Below are 25,167 nucleotides of genomic sequence, written 5' to 3' on the forward strand. Positions count from 1 at the left end.
CTAGATTTCTCATTCCCAGTAATCCTAATCTTAATCCTTATTAAAGCATCCTAGATGCCTTAATACCTCCATTTTTTTCTAGGTTCATCAGCTCTTCCTGGCTTCATTGTTTTGTCTGCCTCAATACCCCTTTACCAGCTTCTTGGTTCTTCGCGCCTGTATTTCCCCTACAGCACAAACCTCCATTCTTCTGACTAGAAAATCACACTAGCTCAGATTGCCCTCACCAGAGTTCATGTCGCCAGGGGCACTGAGGCCCTCTCCACTGCTCCTTCATGTTCAGTCTTGTCTTTGGTTGGCTCCCTCTGCCAGCCACTCCATAGTCAAAGACAATTCTGTCCCTTACTCATTCTCCTGCCCACACCCTCCACTCTTGGGACATGGCTTTTCTACCCTACTTCATGGAGAAAACAGAAGCTACTGGGCATAAGCTCCATCTTGGCACTTCTTTTTCTCTTCTCTGTTTTGCTTCCCATCCTTCACCCCATGTAAACCGTTCACTTCCGTTCTTCTCAGAGGGATGACGTTCCTCTTTCTATTCAAGGCTGGTCCCTCAGCTGGTGCTTAGACCTCAGCCTCCCAGCCATCCGTGCTCCCTGATCATTGCCTTTCTCTCCTGTATCTCTTTTGCCACTCCCCCCAAACTAGATCCATGTCCTCAGCCAAGAAATGCATTCTAGTCTCCCCACCGAACTGTGTTTGGGAAATAAGTAAATCTTCTGACTGATCTTAGACACTTACATACATATCCCTGCCCCTACCTTCCTTCCCCTTCCCTCTTCTCATCCAGGCTTTCCCAAATCTCTCCTTCACTCGCTCGCTAGCCCATTCTACCAGTCAGCCTTCTGTCCCTGCCATTCTACTGATATGGTGACTTTCAGATTCCCAAACCTCTTTGTCTTGTTAAAAGGAAGAACGTGTTTCTTCTAGAGTAGCATTGTGCAGTAGAAATACAATGCAAGCCACATAGGTGATTTTTTTTTTTTTTTACTAATCACATTTAAAAAGTTAAGAGAGATGGTGAAACTAATTTTAATAATGTATTTTATTTAACCCAGTATATTAAAAATATTATTCCACGTGTAATCATAAAAATTATTAATGAGTCACTTTATTTTCTTTTTAAAAATTATTTTTACTGGGTCTTCAAAACCTGGTGTTTATTTTATGGTTATGGCATGTCTTAATTTGGATGCGATGCTTGTGGCCAGTGGATACTATGTTGGATAGTGAAGTTATAGCCATTCTTCTCTCATTTACTTTTTAGAAACCATCTTTCCTGGCCCTCCTCCTACCTCTTCAATCATTTCTTCTCGGTGTCCCATGTCTGGCTCCCACTTCTAGCCATTCACATGCTATTGGTCCTCAGGCTTCCCACTCTCTTCATGATAATCTCATGGATTCCACCCATTGGCTGAGGGATCTGAGTCCCACCTCTCTTTTGAGCTTCCAGCCCACAGATGTCCAAAGTTTAACATGCCACACGGGAGCTCATCATCTTTTGTCATGACTCTTCTCCTTTTGGCTCAGTCATTGGTACCACCATCCACCCAGGTGCCCAGGCAGAAAACTGGTGTTCCACTTGAATTGTTCTTCCTCCTTCAACCCCTAGACTAAACACTTAAAAAGTTCTTGAAGTCTATTTTGCCAATATTTCTTTAAACTTCCCCTTGTTTCCTTCTCTGCAACCACTGCTTTAGTCTAGGTCTTCATCATCCTTCCCTTGGATTGTGGGAGTGGCCTCTTCAATAGTCTGCCCACTTTACTCAAAGTTCCCTCCTTTCTATTCTTTATGCCCTCCATTTTTCACCCAAATAAATTGGGATTCACTTAAAGCAGTCGAGTATGGGATTATATCCCCACTTTTGTTTAAGAAAAAAAAAATGGCAGAGGAGGAGGAGCTGTGTTATAGTCTTCAATCCAAAGCATTTTGAAGTTGGCCAGCTTCCCTCAGGGCATCCCATAATTCTCCTGTCGGACTCTCTCCCTTCCACTCCAGGTCACCACTGAACAGCTCTACAGGTGGCTCTGGAAGACAGAGGAATATATTTAACAGAATCCAGCTTCTTTTATTTTGATAATGGAGAGCTCCCATGGCTTTGTAGAATTTTCCTCAATCTGGATTTATCTGAGAGCGTGGTTCTTAATCTCTCTCTCTCTCAAATCTCATATGTCTTTGAAAATATGCTAAAGATATGCCTCATTTCTCCCAGAAAAATGCATAGGTGTGAACACAATTTAGCATGAGTACCCGAAGGCCACACGTGGACTGATAGATCTCGTTGGAGGACGATGCTGAACGGCTTGCAGATCATCTGCTGGTTCCCACCAAAAAGGACCAAAAGTAGTTTAGTTTCCCAAGACATTTCAAAAACTCTTGGCCCATTTTATGGCACATCTTGGAATCTGAAGAAAGCTATGTTCCTCCAAGGACCCTTTGAACATTGTCTGATTAACAACACTGAAAACAATTCCAAACTTGCATTACTTGGCTAAATGTAGCTGATTTTTCTCCACACCCACACCTCTCTTTATAGCAGCTGTTTGCAACAACTTTGTTTCTTCCCGGCTTTCTGAGCCTCATTCCCCAGTTGGCTGTCATGTTGTGCTCATCCAGGGCAGGAGGGGGGGGCGGTGTGCGACTGATTTTCCTCACGTCTTCTGTCATTTCAGACGCCTCCCTGAGAGCCTTGGTTCAGAGCCCTCTCCTGCACACCTCAGGTCACCATGTGCTCTGCTCTAGCAGCACCCGGTGGTGGAGGGGGCAAGGAAGGGCAAACACTGCCCCAGCCACCTCTGGGGGGCTCTCCGTGGGGTGAGATCTTGTGTCAGGAAGATCCCATACATCTCCAAGTGAGCCTAAGCTTTCTCTTTGGCAGCCAAGCTACCAGATGACAGGATTGCAGCACTGATTGACCGTCTCATGGTCCTTCGCTGCCCAAATGTGCCATTTCCATGGAGGTCACGGGCCTGTGTGTAGGGACTACCCATCGGCATGGGTGGGGGTTGCAGCCTGCACCCCCAGGGCCGAACAAGAACATGGCTGCCTCAATACTTAACACCCAGGCAGGTGCTCGAGGCCACAGGCCTCTCCTTGGGTTCTTGCCAGTGTTCTCTCTTCCTCAGCAAAGCTTCTCTTCTGCTCTCTCAGAGCTCAAGCCTGTCCATCGTCCTCTCTCCTGATTAATTTGTTTGCGCTTTTGTCAGTCTCCCTCAAGTCTCTTGCCCAGTGGAAACTCTTCTTTGTTTCTCTGAGTGACTCCAAAGTTCCACTTGCCCCCAGAGGTCCCTTTGTGTCTCCTCTCTCCCCCTCTGGGATCCCACCACCTGCCCCACTCCCCACAGGCTCTTCCCTTCCCCGGGTCTCCTCTCTGTACTCACTCCCTTCCTGGCTCTCCCATCCTGAGCGCCGGCTGGGACAGCCAGCTCTAAAGAGTTTATTGGACTGAAAAGTGAGTGAATGTTCTCATGCACCCTACTCTTTCCCACCTCAGCAAAGCTTTTCAGAGTCACATTTCCGATGGAATCTGAATCTGGAAGGATTTAGATCTGCTGAAGAATGCCAAACCTCCAGCCTTTGGCTGCGTTTGAGATTTTTGGCAGTTCCTCCCACGTCTGATGTTACGAACACTGTTTATAGATGCCTGGAAAGAAGCCTTTAATGCTTGTATTGTGTTTTAACTTGCTTTCCTTTGGAGGCAGGGAATTGTCAAGTAAGTATTCGCAGCACTCTGGAAAAGCCCAGGTGTTCGATGAGCATCCAGTACTAAGCATTCATGCAGAATACACATCCGCCAAGGGTCTATACTTACAATCCGCTGAATTTGCCACCATGCAGGTTTCTTCCTTTTGCCCCTCTCATCTTCAATTGTGAAGCAATACAGCTATAACCATATGCTTGTGAAATAAGAAAGAAACATTCTGAGATTGCTTTACTTTTCAGTTTTTAACTGAAAGTCAAGGTGAAAAACAGCATCGGATTGCCTCTATGTTATATATATATATATATATATATATACAAGCTCGTGTATATATAAATGCGCAGTGTCTGTGCTTGTATGCCTACTCTGTATACACTGTATAATATGGAGCATATTATACAACCTGTGTGTACCCCAAAAACGAGCCCTGCGTTCAATCACAAGTTCTGCCTTTGAACCCCGCTGCAGCCCCAGCGTCCTCCTGCTCCCATCTCAGACCTCGGCTTGCTTCTGTCACACACGAACATTCTTAGGTGAAAGAAGAAACCCACGGATTTCATTTGAAAGTCCCACTAAAACAGAAGAAAGAGCAGATGTCCTAGGAAGTGATAATTAATGTGAAGGAAGTGTCTAATTGCAAGAACTGGCGTGCCCCCAGCCTCCCCGTTTTGCTCAATTTGGCAGCAAATGACATCAGCCGGGGGTGTCGTTGTGCAGAGATGTGCTCGCTCCCTATTCTTCAGCGCAGATAATAATACCATTTGGTCCAATTATTACTTATGATTACATAACCTGTTTTGAATGAAGAGTTTCTCAGAAAATAAAGGTAACTTGTTTTGCCCCAGCACAAAAATGCAAGCCGTTCCAGCAGGCAAGCGGCCCTACCAAGAAACCCTGGGAATTATTAGGCTAAATTATGAGTCGAACTCGATTCGGAAACAAAGCGTCCTTTGTGCACAACTCCCCGCGACATCCAGAAGGATGTGATTGTGTTTCTGAGCACAAGTTTTCCCCCAGCACACTCTCACCCAAGCAGAGTCCCCGGGCGCATTCGCAAAGTCACAGAGAGTGTGCGGGAAGCATTGACAAGGCTTCCTTTTTTCTCCCTATTCTGTAGGCGCTTTAGTGCAGAGTTTGCCCAGAGACGCCAGGGTATGAGCTTTCTGAATTTGTAGACTGGTGCACTCTTTCATTTCTGTTTTAGTTTTTGCTGGCATGCCCGGGAAGCATGGTTTGTGCCACACAGGAATGTCTGTTCACTCAGATAATGCTTGTGCATGAATGAGGCAATTGCTAATGCGGCTCTAAACTGTACTAAGTTTCTCACTTGGCTTTGTTTGCTGCTTCCAAGGGGATCAAGGTAATCTTTTCTCTTTGCGTAGCCCATGAGCAGTAACTGGTAGATTCGGAACCTGTGGCGGGAGCTGCGACAGGCTTCTCCCCTCCCCATTTCCTCACCCCAAGAAGTCTGAGTTCAGGGAACCCCACATTACAAAATGTTGGTCTGCTTGTGTAAGAGTGGAGAGCCTACCCCAGCATAAAATCTCTTCACTAAATTTGGAGGCCCAGAGCCATAACTGAGGGGGGAAAAGCAAACTTTGGGATGATGGTAGCAGTTTAAGGTATAAGCCATAACCCTGAAGTCGAGGGCCAAGTGTGGGTTCTTTCTGCCTTCTACCCCTGTACTTCTCCCTTGTCCTTTTATGTATCGAGAATGACCTGGGCACTCGGCCGTCTGGGCCCATTCCCAAGCCTGACTGTGAGTCCCACCTCACACCAGGCCATGATCTCTGACCACCTAATTCTGAACAACATAGGTGCATCGCTGCCTGGAGAATGGCCGGGGGGTTCAGGAAGCACAGCCTCTTCCTTCTCGTTCTTAGGCTCCTCTTTCATTTGAAAATCAGCCCCTCTGGCTCCTGTCCTCTTCTTGGCTCCCTGGAGGTAGAAAGCCCAACTCCAGATGACGATGCTTTAGGTGTGGGGAAGCCCACCTCAGTGCCTCTAAATCCAGGCCCCATTGTGTGGGACCCCAAATGTCAGAAACTACCATTTCTCGGGGAGCAAAGGAGGGAGCAGGACACAGAAAACCCAGGTGGAGGGTCTGCTGAGTGGGGGAAGGAGGTGGAGACCCTGGCACTGGCCTTAGCTGAGCTCACCAGAGGGGCAGCCTTGCTGCCTTTGGTTCAACACCATGTTTGGGGGTTGTTTTGTTGTTACTCTCTGTTCCAGACCGCCAGTTAGCAGAGCAGCACCCCAGCCTGAGAAACTCCAGAAGAACAATATCACCAAAAAAAAGAAACTGGTTGAGGTAAGGAGGTTAAACTTTTGTTTTTAATCTGATATCAGTGTTGTAAGGCCTGCCTGGTGGACATCACCATCTGTGCAGGCCCATCCGCGTTTACCTTATAGTAAACCTGAATGGACCTGCTGGGTCGCTCTTGTCTCTCTCCCTCCTGCATGGCACTGTGGCCCTGATCCCAGGGACTCTCACCCACTGGGTCGTGTTTCTTCAGCCCTGTCACCAGGTCTTGTCAGTACTAACTTGCAAATGTCCCATGTCCTTCGAACCTGACTCCCTTACATCAGACCTAGTCCCCCTCAGGGGAGAAGAGACACAGAGGGGAAGAGGGGGCTTATTAGTGTCTCTGGTGTTGCGTGAGCTCTCGCAATGAGCCGGGGACTGTGTACGTACTTCCTGAGACGTATTTCATGCACGTCTCCTACCTGGGAGAAAGGTAGTACTGTTATTTCCATTTCACAGATGAGAACACCAGCTCCCAGAAGTTAAGCGACTGATTAGGCCCCATGCCCAAGTTCTCCAAGCCAGGAAGCAGAGATTTGAACTTGGTTGTTCCTACTTGAGGATTGCCACTCTGTGGACCTGCTCTTTTCTAAGAGGAGCCTCCTAGCTGTTGTTTCTGCCTTCAGAGTCTCCTCCCTTTCTGACACATGTCTTGGTGCCCACAGCGTTCACACTCTAAAATGCAATAGCTTTAAGACCCAGAAGTTTCCCATACTTCCCTGGGGGATTCAAGTGCGTGGTTTCAAAACCTCAACCAGGACCCTCTTCCAGCTTCAGTACCTGTGATTTGCCACCATACTTCAAATTTCCAGCTCCCAAACCTGTTACTTAATGTTCTCTAACACTGGGGTGACCCTCAGGCTCCTATGTTTTAGAAGGCGCCTCTTCTCCCCTCCCCACACCTTGGACTTCCAAGCTCTTCTCTGGCATGTCCTATGTGCGATCTTCCTAATTCTCCTCATGCTAAACCCTCCTACACTCCCTTACACACACGCCCCTTATCCACAGTCCTTGTCACACATGCTATCACCGTTATTTCTCACTCATCTCTCCCTCCTAGCACACTGTGAACTCACTAAGGACAGAAGAGTCCATCTTAAATTGTTTTTTTATTGGAAAAGGAGAACTAATTGGAGGGATTTATCATGGAACAGAGCACAGGTCAGAAGATGCAGCTGAGCTTTAGGAAAAGACAGCATCCGGAAGCTGAGAAGCCACCATAAACCAAAATGGTGCTTCCTGCTGCCCGTCAGGGCCCTGTATGTCTGATGCATCCTTCCCTTCTTGAACTATTTTGGTAGATGATGGGTATGACCAAGCCCCTGAGCTTATATCTCCTCACTTAGACAGCCAAACCTAGCAGTGTCCTCAATTCTAAATTCCCGGGAGAAACAATCTGACTAGCCCTGTTTGACTCAGTGTCCACCAGGATGAGGGGTCACATGCCGTACCTGCAGCTTCTGGGGGTCACGTGGGGGTGGGAGGAGGCCTAGAGAGAAGGGCTCTCTAGGCAAGAGAGATTTCAAAAAGCAAAATCATAAAGATAGGAAAGCTCATGATAAGTGGGCTAAATAGAAATTCAGCTGGACCAAGGGGCACAGGGCTTGTGTGAGTGGGGGTAACTATGCCAGCTTAGGAATTTGAGCTTCATCCCACAGGCAGTGAAAGGCAGTGAATGTTCTGGAGTAAGGAGGGGTTATGGTATTTTAGGACAATTAATCTGATGTTTGCAACTGATGAGCTTTAGAGAGAGAGGTCAGGGAACCTAGAATCAGGGGACGTAGAGAAAGGGACCCACAGCTTCTTACTCTTGTGTCCCACCCCCCCCCCCCAGCACCACACCTGGCACAGAAGAGCTGCCAACAGTACGTGTGCATGTCAAATTGCATTAATAACTGATCTGATCTTAATCAGCCGCTGCTCTTTGTCACGGAAGATGAGATGAAAAGAAGGAAAAGACTATAAACCCAGATCAGTATCTGGTTGTTGAAAAAAAATGCAAATGATGTAGAAACCTTGTAGGGCAAGCACCAGGCAGCAGAAGGAGCATGGCATTTGCCTGGATATTCTGCTCTGCCAGGCCCAGTGGTGTTTGTGGGAATCAAAGCAAACCCCTGGGCCACCATTCTGCACCCCCCACCACCATAAAGAATGCCTGCCAAGGCACAGACACAAAACTTCCAGGGGACCTTTGTAGGACATCAAATCAGTAAGCCTGGACTCACCTGGAGAGCCTGGAAGCTTACCTAGCCTATTCAGAAAACTCCCTGTAATTCTATATGTGAGCCTTGTCCCCCAGCCTTTCAGGGAACTAAAGAAAGGGCTGCGTTTTCTCTTTCGCTAGACCAGAAGCCAGAGTTGGCTGTCTAACCAGCCGCGCGGTTCCCATGAGGTAAGGGACTGGCTGCCCCCGGAGCGTGGGCCTGTGGCCCTGCCCCTGCTCCCTCTGAGAGCCGCTGTCATCTGTGTGTGGGAATGTAGGAGCTGGCTCTCGACCACGTGTTTGGCTACAGGGGGTTCGACTGTCGCAACAACCTGCATTACCTGAATGACGGCGCAGACATCATCTTCCACACGGCGGCGGCTGGCGTGCTGCAGAACCTCTCCACGGGTAACGCGGCCCCGGGGTTCCCTGTGAGGGCCTGTGAGGCTCTGCTTCCCGCCCTGCCTGCCTCCCCCTCTCTTGAGATGCCCAGAAGCGGGTGCGATCTCTGCCTGTGGGAACCTGTCCTCTTAATTTCTGTCTGGAATCCCTTGGTCCTAGAAAGTGTGGAGGGCCACGTTCAAAGGTCAAAGCCCTCTTCCTTTCTAACAACACCCTGCTCTCAGCCCTTGGAGGGAGGTGTCCACGTTTCCATCAGCTGCTCAGAGGCTGGGAGGGATGGACAGGAGCCAGAAAGAGGGTGTGGGGAGTGGAGAAATTCCTTGCAGCCAGTTACCAAGAACAGAGCCCAGGGGAACTTTGCTCATTAATTTTTCACAGTGACCAAGTGTTTTTAGCAGCTTGGGTTTTTAAGTTTGGCTTGCTTTGACTGGTTAGCCAGAAGAAAGAGAACTCTTAAAGCATTAACAAAACACCCCAAATGTCCCTTCACTGTAGGATGACTCAGGTTAAACAAATAGTTGAAAAAGAAATACCGCAAGCCAAAAAAAAGTATTCAGAAATTAATTTGACACCCATTAATTTGCCAACAGAGTTAAACATGTTCACCTCTTGCCTTATTTGCTTCGTATCTTAAAACAGATCCCCTTTCTTTTTGCAAATGTTTATGCTCCTTCCCAAGTCTGTGTACTTGTTTGTCATACATTTTTTGACAAAGTCACTGAGCACATAATGATTTGTCTTTTGTGGGGAGGGGCCTTGAAATTTTCTATATGTTTTCTCTTTTTTGTGTAGCCACGTATCATCATTTTTGTAGCAATGTGCTATTTCTTTGCCTACTGGTGTTGCCATTTATCTCTTAGTTCTTGGGCCTTTGGATGGATTTACAGTGGCCACCTTGGAAGTGGGCAAACCCATTTGCCACAGTCCATCGATGAGGACATATTTCTTGTTCGTTCTTCTACCTGCTGTGACATACGTTGAGTGAGGGCGTGAGGGGGTGAAGACCTCACCTGTGCCATTTGAGAAAGGAGGATTTGGAAGAGAGTCCCTAAGTATTTTCCTATTCCATAGCCTTCCTTTCAGATGAGTAAGTGGTGCCATTTTGCTCAGTTAGGTGGTATCTCTGTTACCATTTTGGACCCTGGAAACCTTGCACTTGGACTGAGCTCCAGACCCCCACAGATAGTGGGAAGGGTTGCGGGGGAGCCAGCAGGTGCTAGAGAATAGACCCCAGCTCTTCTGCCCGGCCTGGAACAGAATATGTAAATGTGAAAATGGTCTTCCAGCTCCCCAGGCAGGATTCTAAAATCGACAACTTGGAGCCTTTGTCGCTCACTTTTACAAGGCATATGCAGGCCTACACAATGTTTTGAGGTTGCCCTGAGAGGTCTGTACCCCCACTTACCCTCCTGTATCTGCCCCTAGGGAGCCAGAGCTTCTACCTGGAGCACACGGATGACATCCTCTGCCTCACAGTGAACCAGCACCCTAAGTACAGGAACGTGGTGGCCACCAGCCAGATAGGTAGGAGAGTCCTGCAGCTGCTGAGCTTTCCCCCAGCCTAGCAGAGACACTGCTTGATGGGCAGTTATCTGGAAAGGGAGCAGGCGGGTTGCTGACACCTACCCATTGTCGATGTTGCTGGTATCTTTGGACCCCTGTATATTTCTGTGTCATGTGGGTTGAAATATCCAGTGATTGGTGATGCTGAGGGATCATAAAGTCAGACCAGAGCCTGATAATCCAAATAAACGGGTGCCCGTATCCCTGTGGACTTGTGGGGGTAATTTTTCAGATGTCAAGAGGTGAGATAAAGAGCGCCCCCTCTGCAGTCTGGCACTGTGCTCGGCGAGGGCGGCTTAGTCTGTGTGCCTGGCTCTTTTGGACCTGGGAAACTGCCAAGGACAAATGTGAACTGATTCACGTTTGTGAGAAGTTGTGTTGCATGTGTGTGTTGTTGTTGTTTTTAACTTTGTCGTGTCGAAGGCAGTTTTTATAAACACCTCCTTCTGCTTGTATTCATTGAACTCATGTCCATTTTTAAGTTTAATGTGGAGCTTCCCGATGCTGCTGCTAAGTGCCTCACTTATAGAAACGTGACTTACTTTAGCTGTTGTCTTCCCTTGACGCTTCCTCATTGCCATTGTCCACCCAATGCAGTTGATAAGACCGAGACCCCAGGTAAGGCTGCTCCCCCGTGAGTAGTTGGAATCTGCACAGCGGAATCATGTCACTGTCGCGTTTGCTGATTGTATCTGGCGAAACTGCAGATACAGATCGCTGAGCTCACCAGTTTCCTCTGTATGAACCCCTCCACAACTGTGTGTGCTGGACACAGATGCCCCCTAGGCCCCCGGCTCTAAAAGCACGGCAGCTGTGTCTTGTCTCACTGCTGGCCAGGTCAGGCTGTAGGTCTGTGAGGCCCAGTAACCATAACGCCCTGAAGACCGGTCTTAAAAAGGGGGTGAACCTAAGCGTGGCCCCAGCCCCCCCGCTCTCCAGCCTCAGTTCTCTGTCATGCCTCACACATCCAGGGACGACGCCTTCAATCCACATCTGGGACGCCATGACCAAGCACACCCTCTCAATGCTGCGGTGCTTCCACTCGAAAGGGGTGAATTACATCAATTTCAGTGCCACCGGGAAGCTCCTGGTGTCGGTGGGAGTGGACCCCGAGCACACCATCACCGTCTGGCGTTGGCAAGAAGGTAAAAGGAGCTAGGCCGTCTGTCTGTTGGGGAGGCCTGCTTATGGTGTGTGTGGGGCTCAAACCTCCACAGGCCTCACTCCAAAGCCCACGTGGGCACTGCTGCTGGGTTGGCAGAAACCAGGGTCTCTAGATCCCGGAGAAACTACCTGTCAGACCCCTGGGCCTCATGGCCAGGGCAGTCCTGGCCAGTCGAGGAAGGGTCTGTGGGTACTCTGCTCGCAGCCTTCCTCCTCAGGCGGAAGACCGTGGCCGCCTCCATCTCGGTCCTAACTCCCTTCCCACCAAAATGTCCATGTCCTTGACAGTCCCTCCGTGACCTCTAGATCCCACTGCAGCCTTGTCACCCTGGTTGCCTTATTACAGGAACTGGAGCACGATTTTACCACTGTGGGCTCAGAAACACTTTTTTAAAATTTTTTTATTTTTTAATTTTTTTTTTGCATTTTTAACTCTTTTGAAATGGGGATTCACCTTATAATCAAGGTTTACATTTAATGTAATAGGATTTCTTTCTTGCCTTTCCCCAACACACGCACGCACATACACACAGGCTGCTACTAAATTTATGTTCATGTTAGAATCAAAGATGTGCAATCTTGCAAGTGTATTCTCAGGTTGGCAGAACAGATCCAATTAGCTAGGACATTAATGAGGTCTGTCTCCAGCCCGGCAGCCTGTATCTGGGGCACGCTGAGCCAGGCACGCACAGAGGTGGCACTTCTCCAATTCAGGGCTTCTAGAGGCTCATTATCTCAGCACCTCCCCATGGAGGGAGCTAGAAAGAGCTGGGAGCTAAGTTCCAATCCCTCCTGAGCCCCCATGTGAGAAAAAGAGGTTGGGAGCCTGCAGACTTTTATTTTTTAATTTTTTTTTAATTGATAGAATTGTTCTCTGTCTTTATTATATCAATGCCAACATCCTGATTGTGACATTGTGTAGTTTTTTTAAAATGCCACCATGGTGATAAACTCGCAAAGGATACATGGAATCTCTCTGCATTATTTCTTTTTTTTTAAATTAACGTGTAACGTAGTATTTGCCACAGGGGTACAGGTCTGTGAATCATCAGGCTTACACACTTCACATCACTCACCATAGCACATACCCTCCCCAATGTCGATAACCCAACCACATGTCTCCCTCCTGATGCGTCTTGTTTCATTTTTTCCTTCCCTACCCTCCAAACCCCCAACTCTGCCTCTCAAATTCTTCATATCCGGGAGATCATATCATAATTATCCTTCTCTGATTGACTTATTTCACTCAGCATAATACCCTCTGGTTCCATCCACGTCATTGCAAGATTTCATTTCTTTGGATGGCTGCAGACTTTTATGATGAGACTCGTTCATCTTATCCCGTCCATTTCTCATTTTCTTGTTCCTCAGTGCATTGTGTCCAAGTGGCCCCATAATCTATGTTTTGGGGATGCAGCTTCATTTCCTGTCATGTCGAGTTGTTCTTAAATAGCGTCAGCCCCCAATGAGACATTGAGGGTATTAAACAATAGACTCATAGCCTCATAGCACTGGAAGGACCAGTCCGGATCCCCCGCATGGAGTCGTCCCTGCAGGTTCCCTCCTGACAGGCCGACTCCCCTCCTCAGCCGAATCCCAGCAGCCAGATGGTCCACGCCACTTCACAAGCAAGGCAGCCCACCCGCTGCAGGAAATATGTTATAAAGCCCTTTCTTGCGAGGGCCTGACATGTTTGATTATGCCTTTCTTCTGTAGCAGGAACGCTGCCGTCTGCGGCGGCCAAGACCAAGTCTGCCTAGTTCCTGGGAAGAGAGTCATCCTGTCGGGCCCCCCGACACGCGGGCTGGTCTCTTAGTTCAGGCCCACTCTCCTCCCTTCTGCCATTTGTCCCTCTGGGCTGCCCCTGCTCTGGCCCTGCCCCAGGCCGAATTCCTGCTCACCTGGGGTGCCTTCTGACCTCCAGATAGGGGACCGGGAGAGCCAGGACTTTGAAATAAGCATTTAAACATGATCCAGAGAAGCCTTCTCTTGGGGAACTTTCTCCCATGACTTTGTTGGAACCAGCGCTTGGGTGTCTGCAGAAGGGTTCTGAGCAGTAAGAATATCTTGTGTCTCACCAACCAGCAGCTCCTCTGAGCCGATTGTGTGTGGTTTTTCCTGCACTTCAAGTCCTGTTTACAGATGATACAGTTTTGAGGGCAGTTTATCTACATTTTTCTTAACATTAGAGAGCATATTATTTATTATTCTTTTGTTGGAGGACTGTTTTTGTGGATCTCAGGGGGTGTGTGTGTGTGTGTGTGTAGTTAAAAAACAAAGTTGAGTACAAAATGAGCTTATTATATAAAATGCACGTTGTCAGGTCCTTGATACTTAAATGAAACTTGTTCTGAGCAACGTAGAAGCCAGGGCAAGGTGGGACACAGGCATCCCCACAATTAGAAGGGTCTGTGGAGTAAGACCAGAAAAAAACAAACAGTGGCTTAGAAGAAGGTGCAAAGTAAAACAGCATTTCTCCCATGACTACAGAGAACAATCCTCTATCTCCCTGGCAGCCCATGTGTATTGCTTCGGCTGTAATCCAGCCCTTCAAACCTTATTTCTGCTGGAGAAGGGAGAGTTGTTCGTGTTTTCCTATGACGTGTAGTTTTTGTACTGATCGCTCACGATATGTCTTTGTCCTGTAAGTGTTGCAAATGTTTTCTCCCGTTATGGTATTTGTCTTTTAACTTAGTTTATGGTATCCTTGGGAACCGGAGTTCTCAAGCCTCCAAGCCCTAGGTAGGGAAGTATGTGTTTTTGAGACAGATGCCCTGAGTGGTACTGTGTGGTCTCCCCCTGCTGCTCCTGGGAAGGGCCTCCTCCTGGAGGGCGCGGCCAAGGGCCACAGGCCCAGCTGCACGAGAATCCAGCACCGCCACTCTGCTGGAGAGCCGTGTGACAAACAGACAGTGAAACAGGTAAAGAGAACTAAAAGTACACTTATGTGATGAGCCCTGAGAAATGTACAGAAGTGTGGAATCCATATACTGTACCCCTGACACTAATAGAACGTTGGCTGTTAACTGTACTGGAATTTTTTTTTTTAAATGTTAAGTGAAGAGGAGGAAAAAAGTATACATGTGAGTAAACAGGAAGAGGAGATAATTAAGAGGAAATTGAAACTAAAACATTAAGAATAAATTTGAAGAAAATGGAAAGAAATGTAAATTAAAAATTAAAAACTCGAAGGCTGAAGAGCAATGATGAGGTAAAAACAGGTGTGTGAGAGCTGGAGGCTGAGAGAAGCTGGCCGGTCTAGATCCGACGCGGGGAGAATGGCCACAGCACCCACCGACGCTCCCGGGACAGTTGCTGTGCCCAGCTTGGCTCTTGGGGCTTCACTTGTCCCAGACATTTTAATTCTCACAACACCTTCTAAAATGGGAGTGCTTATTATCCCTAAATTACAGATGAGCCAACTGAGGCACCAGGAGGTTCAAATAACTTTCCCAAAATTGCTCAAACAATAAATGGTGGAGCTCGGACTGTCTGAGGACAAATGTTAAAGCCCCGCATATGAGTCAAACACATAAACAGGGTTGAGGAAGCAACTAGTAATTAAACGTAGAATTTTTAAACCCAAAAACCATGAAAGAAAAAGGAATGCGAAGGCCTTTTTTTTTTTTTTTGAAGAACGTAAAAGCAGAGAATCTTGGGAAGAAATAAAGAACTGTCTAAAGGCATGGGAGTCTCCAGTTACATTCCCACTGCCAGTGGGTGGGAATCCTGTGGTGGGTTCGGAGATCAGAGGTGGGGAAATGAAGGGTGTCCTTTGCCCTTTTCTCTTATCTGGAAGCTTCCACCCTGGGGCCATCCCTTCCTGCTGTGTTCATGGGTGCCTAGATGTGGCCTGTGGGGGTAGAGTGGGATGGGGGATTGTGTTAGCAGCACTGGTGCTCTGGAAATTTCCCAGACTCTTTCTTTTCCACCTTGAGAGCAGTGTCTGAGGCTAGGCGGGTGCTGTTGAGGAAGAAGGAACATCTGCAGTGCTCCCTGGGCCTGGCTGGGTTGGAGAGCCATCCTGAGCTGTGCTTCAGGGCCTGGCCAGAGTGTGGGAGGACGCCCCCTTATCAGAATCTCTCACCCATATAGGTGCCAAGGTTGCCAGCCGAGGGGGTCACCTGGAGCGCATCTTTGTGGTGGAATTTCGCCCCGACTCAGACACCCAATTTGTGTCTGTCGGGGTCAAACATATGAAATTCTGGACCCTGGCAGGCAGCGCCCTGCTTTACAAGAAGGGGGTCATCGGGTCCATGGAGGCTGCCAAGATGCAGACGATGCTCTCCGTGGCCTTCGGTGCTGTGAGTTCCAGCAAAAGCTTAATGAGAGGGGACCCTGACCCCTGGGCATGGGTATGGGGGGCACCTATAGGCACGAAGCTACAAAAAACAAGAAAGCTACTTCCCCGTTTTCTCCTTTATTGGCTCACTTGCAACCATTATTCCCTTTCCTTAGTATAGCCAGGTGAGCTGACTGTATTTTTCCCCTCAAAATATTCATTCCAAAACGTAGGCCCCCCAGTCACTTAGGGCAGGAGCTTCATCATTGTAGAGGCAGACTGACTTGCAAGCCTGTCAGGCCCGGGTTAGGTGCAGAGGGCATGGGAACGATGGCCCCCTGGACAGCCTCCCGCTTCCCCCTAGCCTTCTTGTGCCACACATGTCCCAACCGACCCCTTGTGTGGGCTGTGCAGGCTCCCCTGGGGACATTCTGAAACCTAGCCAACTCTTGGTTCTGCACCTTGTTCACGAGCCCGGGAAAGTTTGGCTGGAGTCCTGCCCCATACCCCTTACTCTGTAGTCATCTGGGGATGTATCCACCCCAGGATGGAAGTTCATTTACATGCAGACATGCACATGGGGAAGTCTAATGCCCCAAAGCAACTCAGGAAAGTGAATTTTAGGGCTGGGTGATTTTATCATAGGTGCCTCATGGTCTTCTCCTGTCGAGTCTTTTGCCTTTCCTTAGCATAGCACAGAGGGTCAATTTGAGCGTGTGTTTGTGTTTCTCTAGCTCTGGTTCCCCAAGCAAGGAGCAGGTGGCTGGGAGGGGACCCTCTTGAGAGCGGCTACGAGTGTCCTGGTGTAGAAGGTGTCCCTTTGTTTACAGAACAACCTCACTTTCACGGGTGCCATCAATGGAGACGTCTACGTGTGGAAGGACCACTTCCTCATCCGGCTGGTGGCCAAGGCACACACAGGCCCCGTCTTCACAATGTACACGACCCTTCGGGATGGACTCATAGTGACTGGTGGCAAAGAGCGGCCGTAAGCTGAAACTCCTCTGGGGCAGCTGGTTTTCTCTTATTGTCTTATTGTCTTGGGAGAGAGTGCCAGAAGCAATGCCCACTGGGAGAGAATGCAAATTTTCATTCTCCCCTCTTTTCTTCTGCAGCAGGGAGATCAGTCTCCCCTTCCTCCAGGAGGACCCTAGGTCAAAACTTTCAGAAGTATAGGTCAGAGGCGGGAAGAGGTGGTTTCATGGTCCACCGGAGCAGCTGTGCTGATCCCCATGTGTTCGTCTCCGTAGCTCTCTGGGGTACTGGAGGATGGGGAGGAGGGGAGCGAAGTTCCCGTGGGAACAGAGACGCGAGAGTAAAGCAGAAAAACAGAGAAGCATTTCCCTTCGTGTTTGATCAGATAACAACATGGTTTGATTTTTTGGACTACAATTCTCTTTCCTTCTACCTCAGCAGCCTTTGAAAGTATTCTAGGAAACCTGCCAGTCCAAAAGGTTGTAAACACCCATCGGTGGGGGTGGGGCCGAGAAAGAGGCCACCCTGGAGGGTCTGTCCTGCTGGGCCCCAGTGGTTGTGACCTTGATGTTGGGGCAGGGGGCCTAGGGTGTCACAGGCAAGTCTTAGGACATGGCCCATCATGCTAAGTACCTCTTGATCCTTTTTAGGACCAAAGAAGGAGGTGCTGTGAAGCTGTGGGACCAGGAGATGAAGCGCTGCAGGGCCTTCCAGCTGGAGACGGGACAGCTGGTGGAGTGTGTGCGCTCTGTGTGCCGGGGCAAAGTGAGTGGGCTGGGCCAGTCTGCCCCGAGCTGTCTTCCTGGGGGCCAAGTGATAGTTGAGCCTGACACGTTCCCCGTGCTACATTGTTGAATCCTTAAAATGAGCCTCTGAGGTGGCACTTGCCCTGCTGGGGGGAGTTGTCTTAGCAGAATCCAACACTTCTGAGTAGTGTTGGCTGTGTGACTTTGGGTCTGTTACTTAGCCCCTCTGTTCTGGTACATGTGTTGTTGTGAGGATCACATGCATTATAATGCAGGGTGCCTTTCCTTATGCCTGCCTCATAGCCACATTCGCTGGATGGTAGTTCCTGCTATTACAGATAATATTACTATAGGCTCAGAGATAGTCAATAATTTGCCTATGCCCACAGTTACATGGGCAGGAAGGGGCAGGAAGGGGCCATCAAACTGTGACTCAAAGTCATGACTTTTCAAGTCATACCTGGGCTGAGTATCAGAAAAAACTACAGGGGTGGGTATTTTTGTTGTTGGTCTTGTGTTGTGTTGCGTTGTGTTGTGTTTAAATAGGTATGTCCAGGCTCTTATCCAGAGCTGACAAGTCAGAATCTTAGTCTTGATGTGTGGGTTCCTTTTCTCCTTTTCTTTTTTTTTTTTTTAATTCCCCAAGAAATTCTGAGGTCCTTGAAAATACATCTTAACCTCTGTTTTATACCCTGTTTATATTTTTGAATTTGAATTATTATCAGTCTAAGAACTTGGTTTCTAGAAGTTCCCCATAAAAAAGGGCAGACATGACTTGGAGTCTCCATAATTAGGAATTGAGAGCTTTGCTTTTAAATAGATCAATGGCAGTCATCCACTAGGGTAATGAGACATCTGGGAGGCTGAAGGCAGAGCAAGGCCCAGAATCTGGACATCATGTGGAGATGGTTTTTGTTCAGTGTGAGGGAGAGACGAGGAAGAACCTGAGCTGTCCAATGGCAGAAACTGGCTGCCCAGCTCTATAGTGGAGCTTGCTGTCTGTGGAATGTCCTGGCAGAGACCCAGTGATGGAGAGCTCTGCTGATGCTCTCATCCATGGCTGAGGGAGAACAGGAAAAGTGAGGGGGTGACTAAGGATAGACGATTGAGTTCACAACAGAACAGCCCATCCCCTGATAGTACCATTGCCACCAGAGCCAATCCCCTCGTTTGCTCTAATTGTGTTCTTAAGTTAGTTTTTAAAATCTGTATTTTAAAAGACTGTCCTTCTTTTTTACCTATCTTCATCTATTTGTCTGCCCATTGAGCACCCACTAGATATCGAGTAGATGATAAAATTATTTCATTTTAAGTTGTGGCAAAGTAATAGATAACATAACAAATTACCCTTTTAGCCATTTTTGGGTGGGCTGTCCAGCGGTAGTAAGTACATTCCCATTGCTGGGAAACCGTCCCCCCCAGCCACCCACAGAACGTTCTTTATCTCGTAGAATTGAAACTCTGTACCTATGAACGGCGCACGCTCCTTTCCCCTTCCGCCCAGCGCTTGGCAACCGCCATTGACTTTTCTCTGTGACTTGGACGAGTACGTCATAGGAGTGGGATCACACAGTATTTGTCTTCTTTCTAATGTTTTTATTGCAACAGGGAAAAATTTTAGTAGGAACCAAAGATGGAGAAATAATTGAAGTTGGTGAAAAAAATGCTGCTTCCAACATCCTAATTGATGGACACATGGAAGGGGAGATCTGGGGTCTGGCCACACACCCCTCCAAGGACATCTTCATCTCTGCCAGCAACGACGGCACAGCCCGCATCTGGGACCTGGCTAACAAGGTGAGGGGCCCTCTCTGCCTGGGCTCGGACGCCCGCAGGTGGGTCTGTCCAGAGCCTGGAGGGAGGCGAGGTTTGGCCAGGGTCAGGCCAGAGATGGGGGACATGGCAGGTCAGCGATTATGTTAGGAAGCCTAATAACGAAAGGGCCACCCCCACACACCCAGTGCAGCGATGGGTAGCTGCATATCCATCCATAGCTATAGTAGAGGAATAAGCTGAAAATTACTTTTCTCTTGTAGAAAGTCCACAAAACCTTAAAAATAAAGAGATATGTGTCTCCTGGAAGGGAAGACTAAAAATGATTTGAAACATCTGATGTTCCCAAATGGAACATGTCAATCAAAATCCCACCAAAGTTCCTCTTGGAGCTTGGGGGGAAAAATTAAAAAAATTCATCTTGAGTAAAAAAACAGCAGAGTAGTCGGGGTGGGGGATTATTGTTACCAAATCTTATCTGGTATTAAAACAAGTAGTTAGGGGCACGTGGGAAGCTCAGTGGGTTAAGCGTCCCTCTCTTGCTTTTGGCTCAGATTGTGATCCTCCGGTGGTGGGACTGAGCCTCACACTGGGCTCTATGCCAGGCATGGACTCTGCTTGGAATTCTCTCTCTCCCTCTCCCTCTGCCCCTCTCCCCACGCCCTCCCTGTGCCTCCCCCCACCCCCGCCAGCTTGCTCACACACTTTGTCTCTTTCTCACTCTCAAAAATTTTTAAAAATTAAAAAATAAGTAAAACAAGTACTTACGTTCTAAAAACTACAACAGTTGGGCTCATCACAAAATAGCCAGTCAACATTTCCTATTTTTGGCATAAGGATGAAAGAACGGGTATGCCAGAGCCGAACCATGGCCGTTCTGGTCACGTTAAGGGTCATAATTACTCGGCCGAGCAGTGTCGGCGCCTTCTTTCCCAGGGGACACGCGGGAGTTACTGCCGCAGCCGCGCTGGCTAGTGACAGCCAGGATTCGGGATTCGAACCGCCAGGCACCGAAGCTCCAACTCTCCTCCCTGAGCAGGACGGGGGCCAGTCGGAGCCCGCGGGGCCGGTTGCTCCGAAGGCGACCAGGCTCACGGCTCACCGGCACCCTCAGCAGAGCTGCGGCACCCTGCGGAGCCCACGGCACCGCCACCCAGGCCCCTTAGGGAAGAATTCACCCAGCGTTGCCCAGTGTTGTCTCCCGGGCTGTTCTGCTTCGGGCATGCTGGCCGCCTCGGCTTCTCGAAGGCGCAGGAGGTCCAGAGGCCCTGCAGCAGCAGGGGCAGCCCAAGCGCGCCGGCCTGGGGGCGGGCTTCCCCGGGGAGACCAGCCCAGGCGGCGGGGGCTCAGGGCAAGTTCCTCTGTGTCCACGCAGAAGCTGCTTAACAAGGTGAACCTGGGCCACGCGGCCAGGTGTGCGGCCTACAGCCCTGACGGGGAGATGGTGGCCATCGGCATGAAGAATGGCGAGTTCGTCATCTTGCTGGTGAACAGCCTCAAAGTCTGGGGGAAGAAACGAGACCGGAAATCTGCTATCCAAGATATCAGGTACATAGCAGGTGGTCTGGGCAGGGAGAATGGCGTTTCCCACTCTGGAAGGGGCAGGGCTGGGCTGGAGAGCCGGTTGGGAGGGGGACCCTTTCAGCGCCGGCTGTGGCAGGAGACTCCCAGGTGAGCCCTCAGCCATGTCTTTGCTAACTACCATGGGGGTTTTTACCGAGTAAAAACCATACATGCCATGCTAAGGCTGCATCCGTTTCCTTCCTGCCATGGGAGTGGACCCAGAGAAAGTGCTGAATTCCCTAGAATGTCAGAGAAGGTAGCTGTGAGTCAGGAAGGGAGAGCTCCCTTCCTGGGAACCTGGGAGGCTCCTCCCAGCGCAGACCTCACGCCTGACCAGCCCGGACAGCCCTTCTCACTGACCATGCTCTCGGATTGCCATTTCTAGAATCAGCCCAGACAGCAGATTCTTAGCCGTTGGTTCTTCAGAACACACAGTTGACTTCTATGACCTCACTCAAGGCACAAGCCTGAATCGCATTGGCTACTGCAAAGATATTCCAAGTTTTGTCATCCAGATGGATTTTTCGGCGGATGGCAGATACATCCAGGTATGTTCCAGCCTTGCTGCTCTCCAGGGCAACCAATAATAATAATAATAATAATAATAATAATAATAATAATGGTAATAATAATAGTAGTAGTAGTAGTACTAGTACTAATACTAATAATATCAGCAACAGCAACGACGATGGTGGCTTATGGTAGCTGAGTGCCTCTGCGCTGGGCTGTGCCCTGACTTCCTCTCCACAGGAACCCCCTCTGTCCTGTTACTTTCCCCCGACTTTATTAAGGAAAGGCCAGAGGCCTAGAGAATTTAAGAATGTTGAAGGACTAGAGTTTTAAGAAGTAGTGTCCTTCAGTAAGAAGTGCAGACAGCAGAAGCCCTAATCCACTTCTCCCACCAAGCCCTGTGGCTTCTTGTCTCTATTCATTTCAATTCCACCTCTGGGGTAGCGTGGCCTGTCCACACTGGGGACCTGAGCTCTGGGCCTGGAGTGGAGGCTCCTCATTCTCCTGGGGGAACAGACGGGTGGGAAGGGCTGAAGAGAGGCCTCACCTTTGGGACTCGGAGCTGGAAAGAGAATGGTGTCTTAGCCAGCACTCTGGACAAACATTAGGTGTTAGGGAGCTGGCCTGGAGTGGACACCTGCCGTGAAATGAGAGGGGACCCATCCGTCGGTGGAGCGTCTACTGGACCAGGCGCCATGTTAGGCTTTCGGGTGGACAGAGTGGGCCTGCTCCCAGCTCTCCTGGAGCTTGCCCCGTAATGGAGAAGAAAAGCGGTACACAGATCATCACCAAATATACGTATAATTACAAATCGTGATTATGTGCTGGGAAGAAAAAGTATGGGGTGCTGTGGGAGCATTTCATAGGCGCCGAATTTAGATTCACTTCCTCGCCACACAAGTGATATTTAGGCTGAGGTCTGTGGGATGTGGAGGAGTTAGCCAACAAAGAGAGGCGGGAACGTGTTTCCGGGCCATCTGTATGAAGGCCCTGAGGCGGGGAAGATCTCAGCACATTCCGTGAACAGCACAAAAACCCAGGGTGGCCAGGCTAGAGACACCGCAGGGGTAGAAGGGGCTGCAGATTTTCTGGAAGATGGTTCTCTCCCCCAGACTATTCCCATAGAAGAAAGGGTCAGGTCCTAGATGCTTTAAAAATCATCCACGTCAGTTGCTGTCCATGAGAAAACTCGCCCATCTCTGTCCCAAAGGACCTGTTTCTCAGAACAGGGATTCCCAAACTTGGAGCATCAGACATCCCCTGGAGGCTTTGTTAAAACAGATTGCTGGACCCCACTCTCCAAGTGTTGGGTGCAGGCACCCAGGAGTATGTATTTCCAACAGCTTTCTAGATGCTGCTACTGGTCAGAAACCACATTTGGGGAACCACCGCCTTAGGACTTGGAAAAAAAGCCAGAAAATGAATGGGAAAATGTCCTTCCTGCTCATGTGAATTTTGCTGCAGGTTGACCATGGGCTTTGCAGCCTCAGGCTGAACTTGGATTTGTTGAAAAGCTGTTGAAAAGTCCTGGGGAAAGGGGAGTCCTTTGAACTGGAGAGATGGTTGATGGACAGGGTTGCCTTTTGCTTACAGGTGTCGACAGGGGCCTATAAGCGCCAGGTGCATGAGGTCCCCCTGGGAAAGCAGGTCACTGAAGCCACGGTCATCGAGAAGATCACCTGGGCCTCCTGGACAAGGTGACTAGAGGAAAACACTTCTTAAGGAGAAGGTCACAAGGGTGTCTCTTGTGCTAGGCTCCATCTCCAAGTTGGCTTATGGCCAGGATGTGAAGAAGCTCAGAGATGGAGATGTCTTGTCTTTGAGGGTGGGGGTGGTTGTTGGCAGAAGGCTTCTAGGGGCCAGTGCTTTGTTCCGACTGGGGCTTTTGAAATGCAAAGTACCTCCTTTTGCAATCTTCCCAGGGCCCCACCTCACCCAACAAGTGCCATGGGAAATGGTCTTCCAGCTCCTGGTTCAGGGCCTCCCCTCAGCTCCGCAGCTCACTCTGTCATGCAACACCCGGAGGCCCTCCATTCACCAGCAGGCACTGGGCAGCCACCAAGGCCACTTAAGCTGAGGAGGAGGGCCTTGGCAGTTCAAGGGAAAGGACGCCACCAGGCTGTGAGCTTGAAGGTGCCCCAGCAGGCCCCCAGTCAGGAAGGACTAGAGGGACCAGGGAGAGAATCAAAGATGGGTAACTTTCCTTTTGGGATGGAAGGGACTGCAGCAGAGCCGAACAGTTAAGAATGAAGGTAAGTGCACAGAGCGGGAGGAGACAGAAGAGCCACATGACCATAGCGAATAATGCCAAATAGGCCTCTCTCCCTCTTATCCCTGGGAGAGGATGCTTGACTCCCGGAAGCCTTTCCTCTGTCTCCTCTCACACTTCTGCTTGTTCAAATAGCATTCTGGGGGATGAAGTCATTGGCATCTGGCCACGAAATGCAGACAAGGCTGACGTCAACTGCGCTTGTGTGACCCATGCTGGCCTCAACATTGTCACCGGAGATGACTTTGGGCTAGTGAAGCTCTTTGATTTTCCATGCACAGAGAAATTTGTGAGTCTTCTCTGGCGTTGCCCCCCACTCCCCGCACTGCCTCCGGGCTCTTTCCTTCTGCAGGCTACAGGCAGTGCGGGCCGCAGAGACCGCTTTCTAGGACCTAGAACAAGAGGAAACTTGTTCCGGCCCTGTAGAGATTTGGCGACCCCTAACTGTTTCACCTCCCTCTGGAGGGAGGGCCTGGGAGCCTGGGGGTGGGGAGAGGAGGATGAAAGGTGTACAAATCGTCCACCTTGGGCAACAATGGAAGGGAAAGCCAGTCGGCGAAAGACTGGCTAACAGAGATGTCCAGGCCAAATGGGAAGGACAGGAGTGCAGATGATTCTGGGAGGGGAGATGGGAGTCCTGGAAGTGGTCTGTGGTTGCTGGGAGGGGCAGAGTCTCTCAGCTGTCTCTGTTCACTTTTGCTCACAGGCCAAACATAAGCGTTACTTTGGCCACTCTGCTCACGTGACGAACATCCGTTTCTCTCATGATGACAAGTATGTGGTCAGCACTGGAGGAGATGACTGCAGGTAGGACCCTGACGGACCTGGCTCGGACTCTCCAGGCCTGGCTGGTACTCTGTCTCCCTGTCCCCACATCAGGTGTCCTGGGGGTCAGCTCAGCATCTCCCAGGATCACAGGGAGGGGCTGCCATCCTAATGAAGACAAAAACTTTTCAAGTATGGTCTTTAGTCTCTGATGACTCCCAACCCAAAACTCCAACCCTAGTGGAGCTATCTGGGGCTTGGTGAGAAGGGGAGGGCACAGGTGTTACTCCAAGCGCTGCTGTGTAGAAGGGAATGAGTGGGGGTTGGTGGGGGTGAGGGGCCCAAGATGGCTGCTTTGGGGACAGTCCACGGCATCCTTGCGTATGATCCGTAGGTCTTTTAACTCCTAACTTCAGACTGATCGTCAGAGTTCTTAAGATGATTCATCCCCAACCAAGAGATGTTTAAAAATAGTAGCAAGCCTCAGTCACCCCAAGAAACACGGGTGTTCCCTGATTCTACATGAGATCAGATGAGAATTGAAGCCATTAGGCCCAGTGCTAGTTAGCAGCAGCAGTACCTCAGCCAGCTGTTTGGACGGGGCTGCTTTTGACCTTAACTACTGCTCGGCGTAAGACATGCCCAGGGTTCAGTGTGAGGCACGACTGGCCTCCCAGTGATTTGGAAGGACCCCTGCCAGCCTGCTCCAGAGACCTCAGCCTCTGCAGCATTTCCAAGTCCCCTTCCTCTTGTCCCTCCAAGGGCATTCCTTATTTGGATTGTGGATGAGCAGGATGAGGTTGTCCCTACACCTCATTCTTCACCTCTACCATAGTTGAAGGGCTTTACGGCAACATGAATTTTGGTTTCATTTCAGCCTAAGCAAAACTCTTGTTAGGGGGGAAGGGGGATAAAGAAGCAATACCGCAATCCAGCTATTAGTAGT

General features: G+C 49.5%; 1 protein-coding gene across 6 annotated transcripts in view; it reads left to right on the top strand.

The window, feature by feature from the left end:
* The window catches only part of EML6 (EMAP like 6), a 284,967-nt gene that overhangs the window by 256,373 nt on the left and 3,427 nt on the right, over window positions 1–25,167 (top strand). For 3 of the 6 annotated variants that reach the window (XR_009357212.1, XM_059187676.1, XM_059187678.1), the window contains exons 29-42: window positions 5,934–6,012; window positions 8,351–8,398; window positions 8,488–8,617; window positions 10,037–10,135; window positions 11,146–11,319; window positions 15,434–15,642; window positions 16,451–16,608; window positions 17,246–17,360; window positions 18,950–19,138; window positions 20,490–20,662; window positions 21,063–21,225; window positions 22,781–22,884; window positions 23,592–23,745; window positions 24,163–24,263. Coding sequence is in view for 3 of the 6 variants with exons in the window: in XM_059187676.1 (XP_059043659.1) it covers window positions 5,934–6,012; window positions 8,351–8,398; window positions 8,488–8,617; window positions 10,037–10,135; window positions 11,146–11,319; window positions 15,434–15,642; window positions 16,451–16,608; window positions 17,246–17,360; window positions 18,950–19,138; window positions 20,490–20,662; window positions 21,063–21,225; window positions 22,781–22,884; window positions 23,592–23,745; window positions 24,163–24,263 (1,896 nt within the window). In the remaining 3 variants the exon portion in view is untranslated. Of the gene's footprint in view, window positions 1–4,905; window positions 5,062–5,933; window positions 6,013–8,350; window positions 8,399–8,487; window positions 8,618–10,036; window positions 10,136–11,145; window positions 11,320–15,433; window positions 15,643–16,450; window positions 16,609–17,245; window positions 17,361–18,949; window positions 19,139–20,489; window positions 20,663–21,062; window positions 21,226–22,780; window positions 22,885–23,591; window positions 23,746–24,162; window positions 24,264–25,167 lie in introns of those variants that run through there. The other 3 variants (XM_059187677.1, XR_009357213.1, XR_009357214.1) reach the window with 3 other exon arrangements.

Source organism: Mustela lutreola, chromosome 9, assembly GCF_030435805.1.
Source record: "Mustela lutreola isolate mMusLut2 chromosome 9, mMusLut2.pri, whole genome shotgun sequence".
NCBI classification, from domain to species: Eukaryota; Metazoa; Chordata; class Mammalia; order Carnivora; family Mustelidae; genus Mustela; species Mustela lutreola.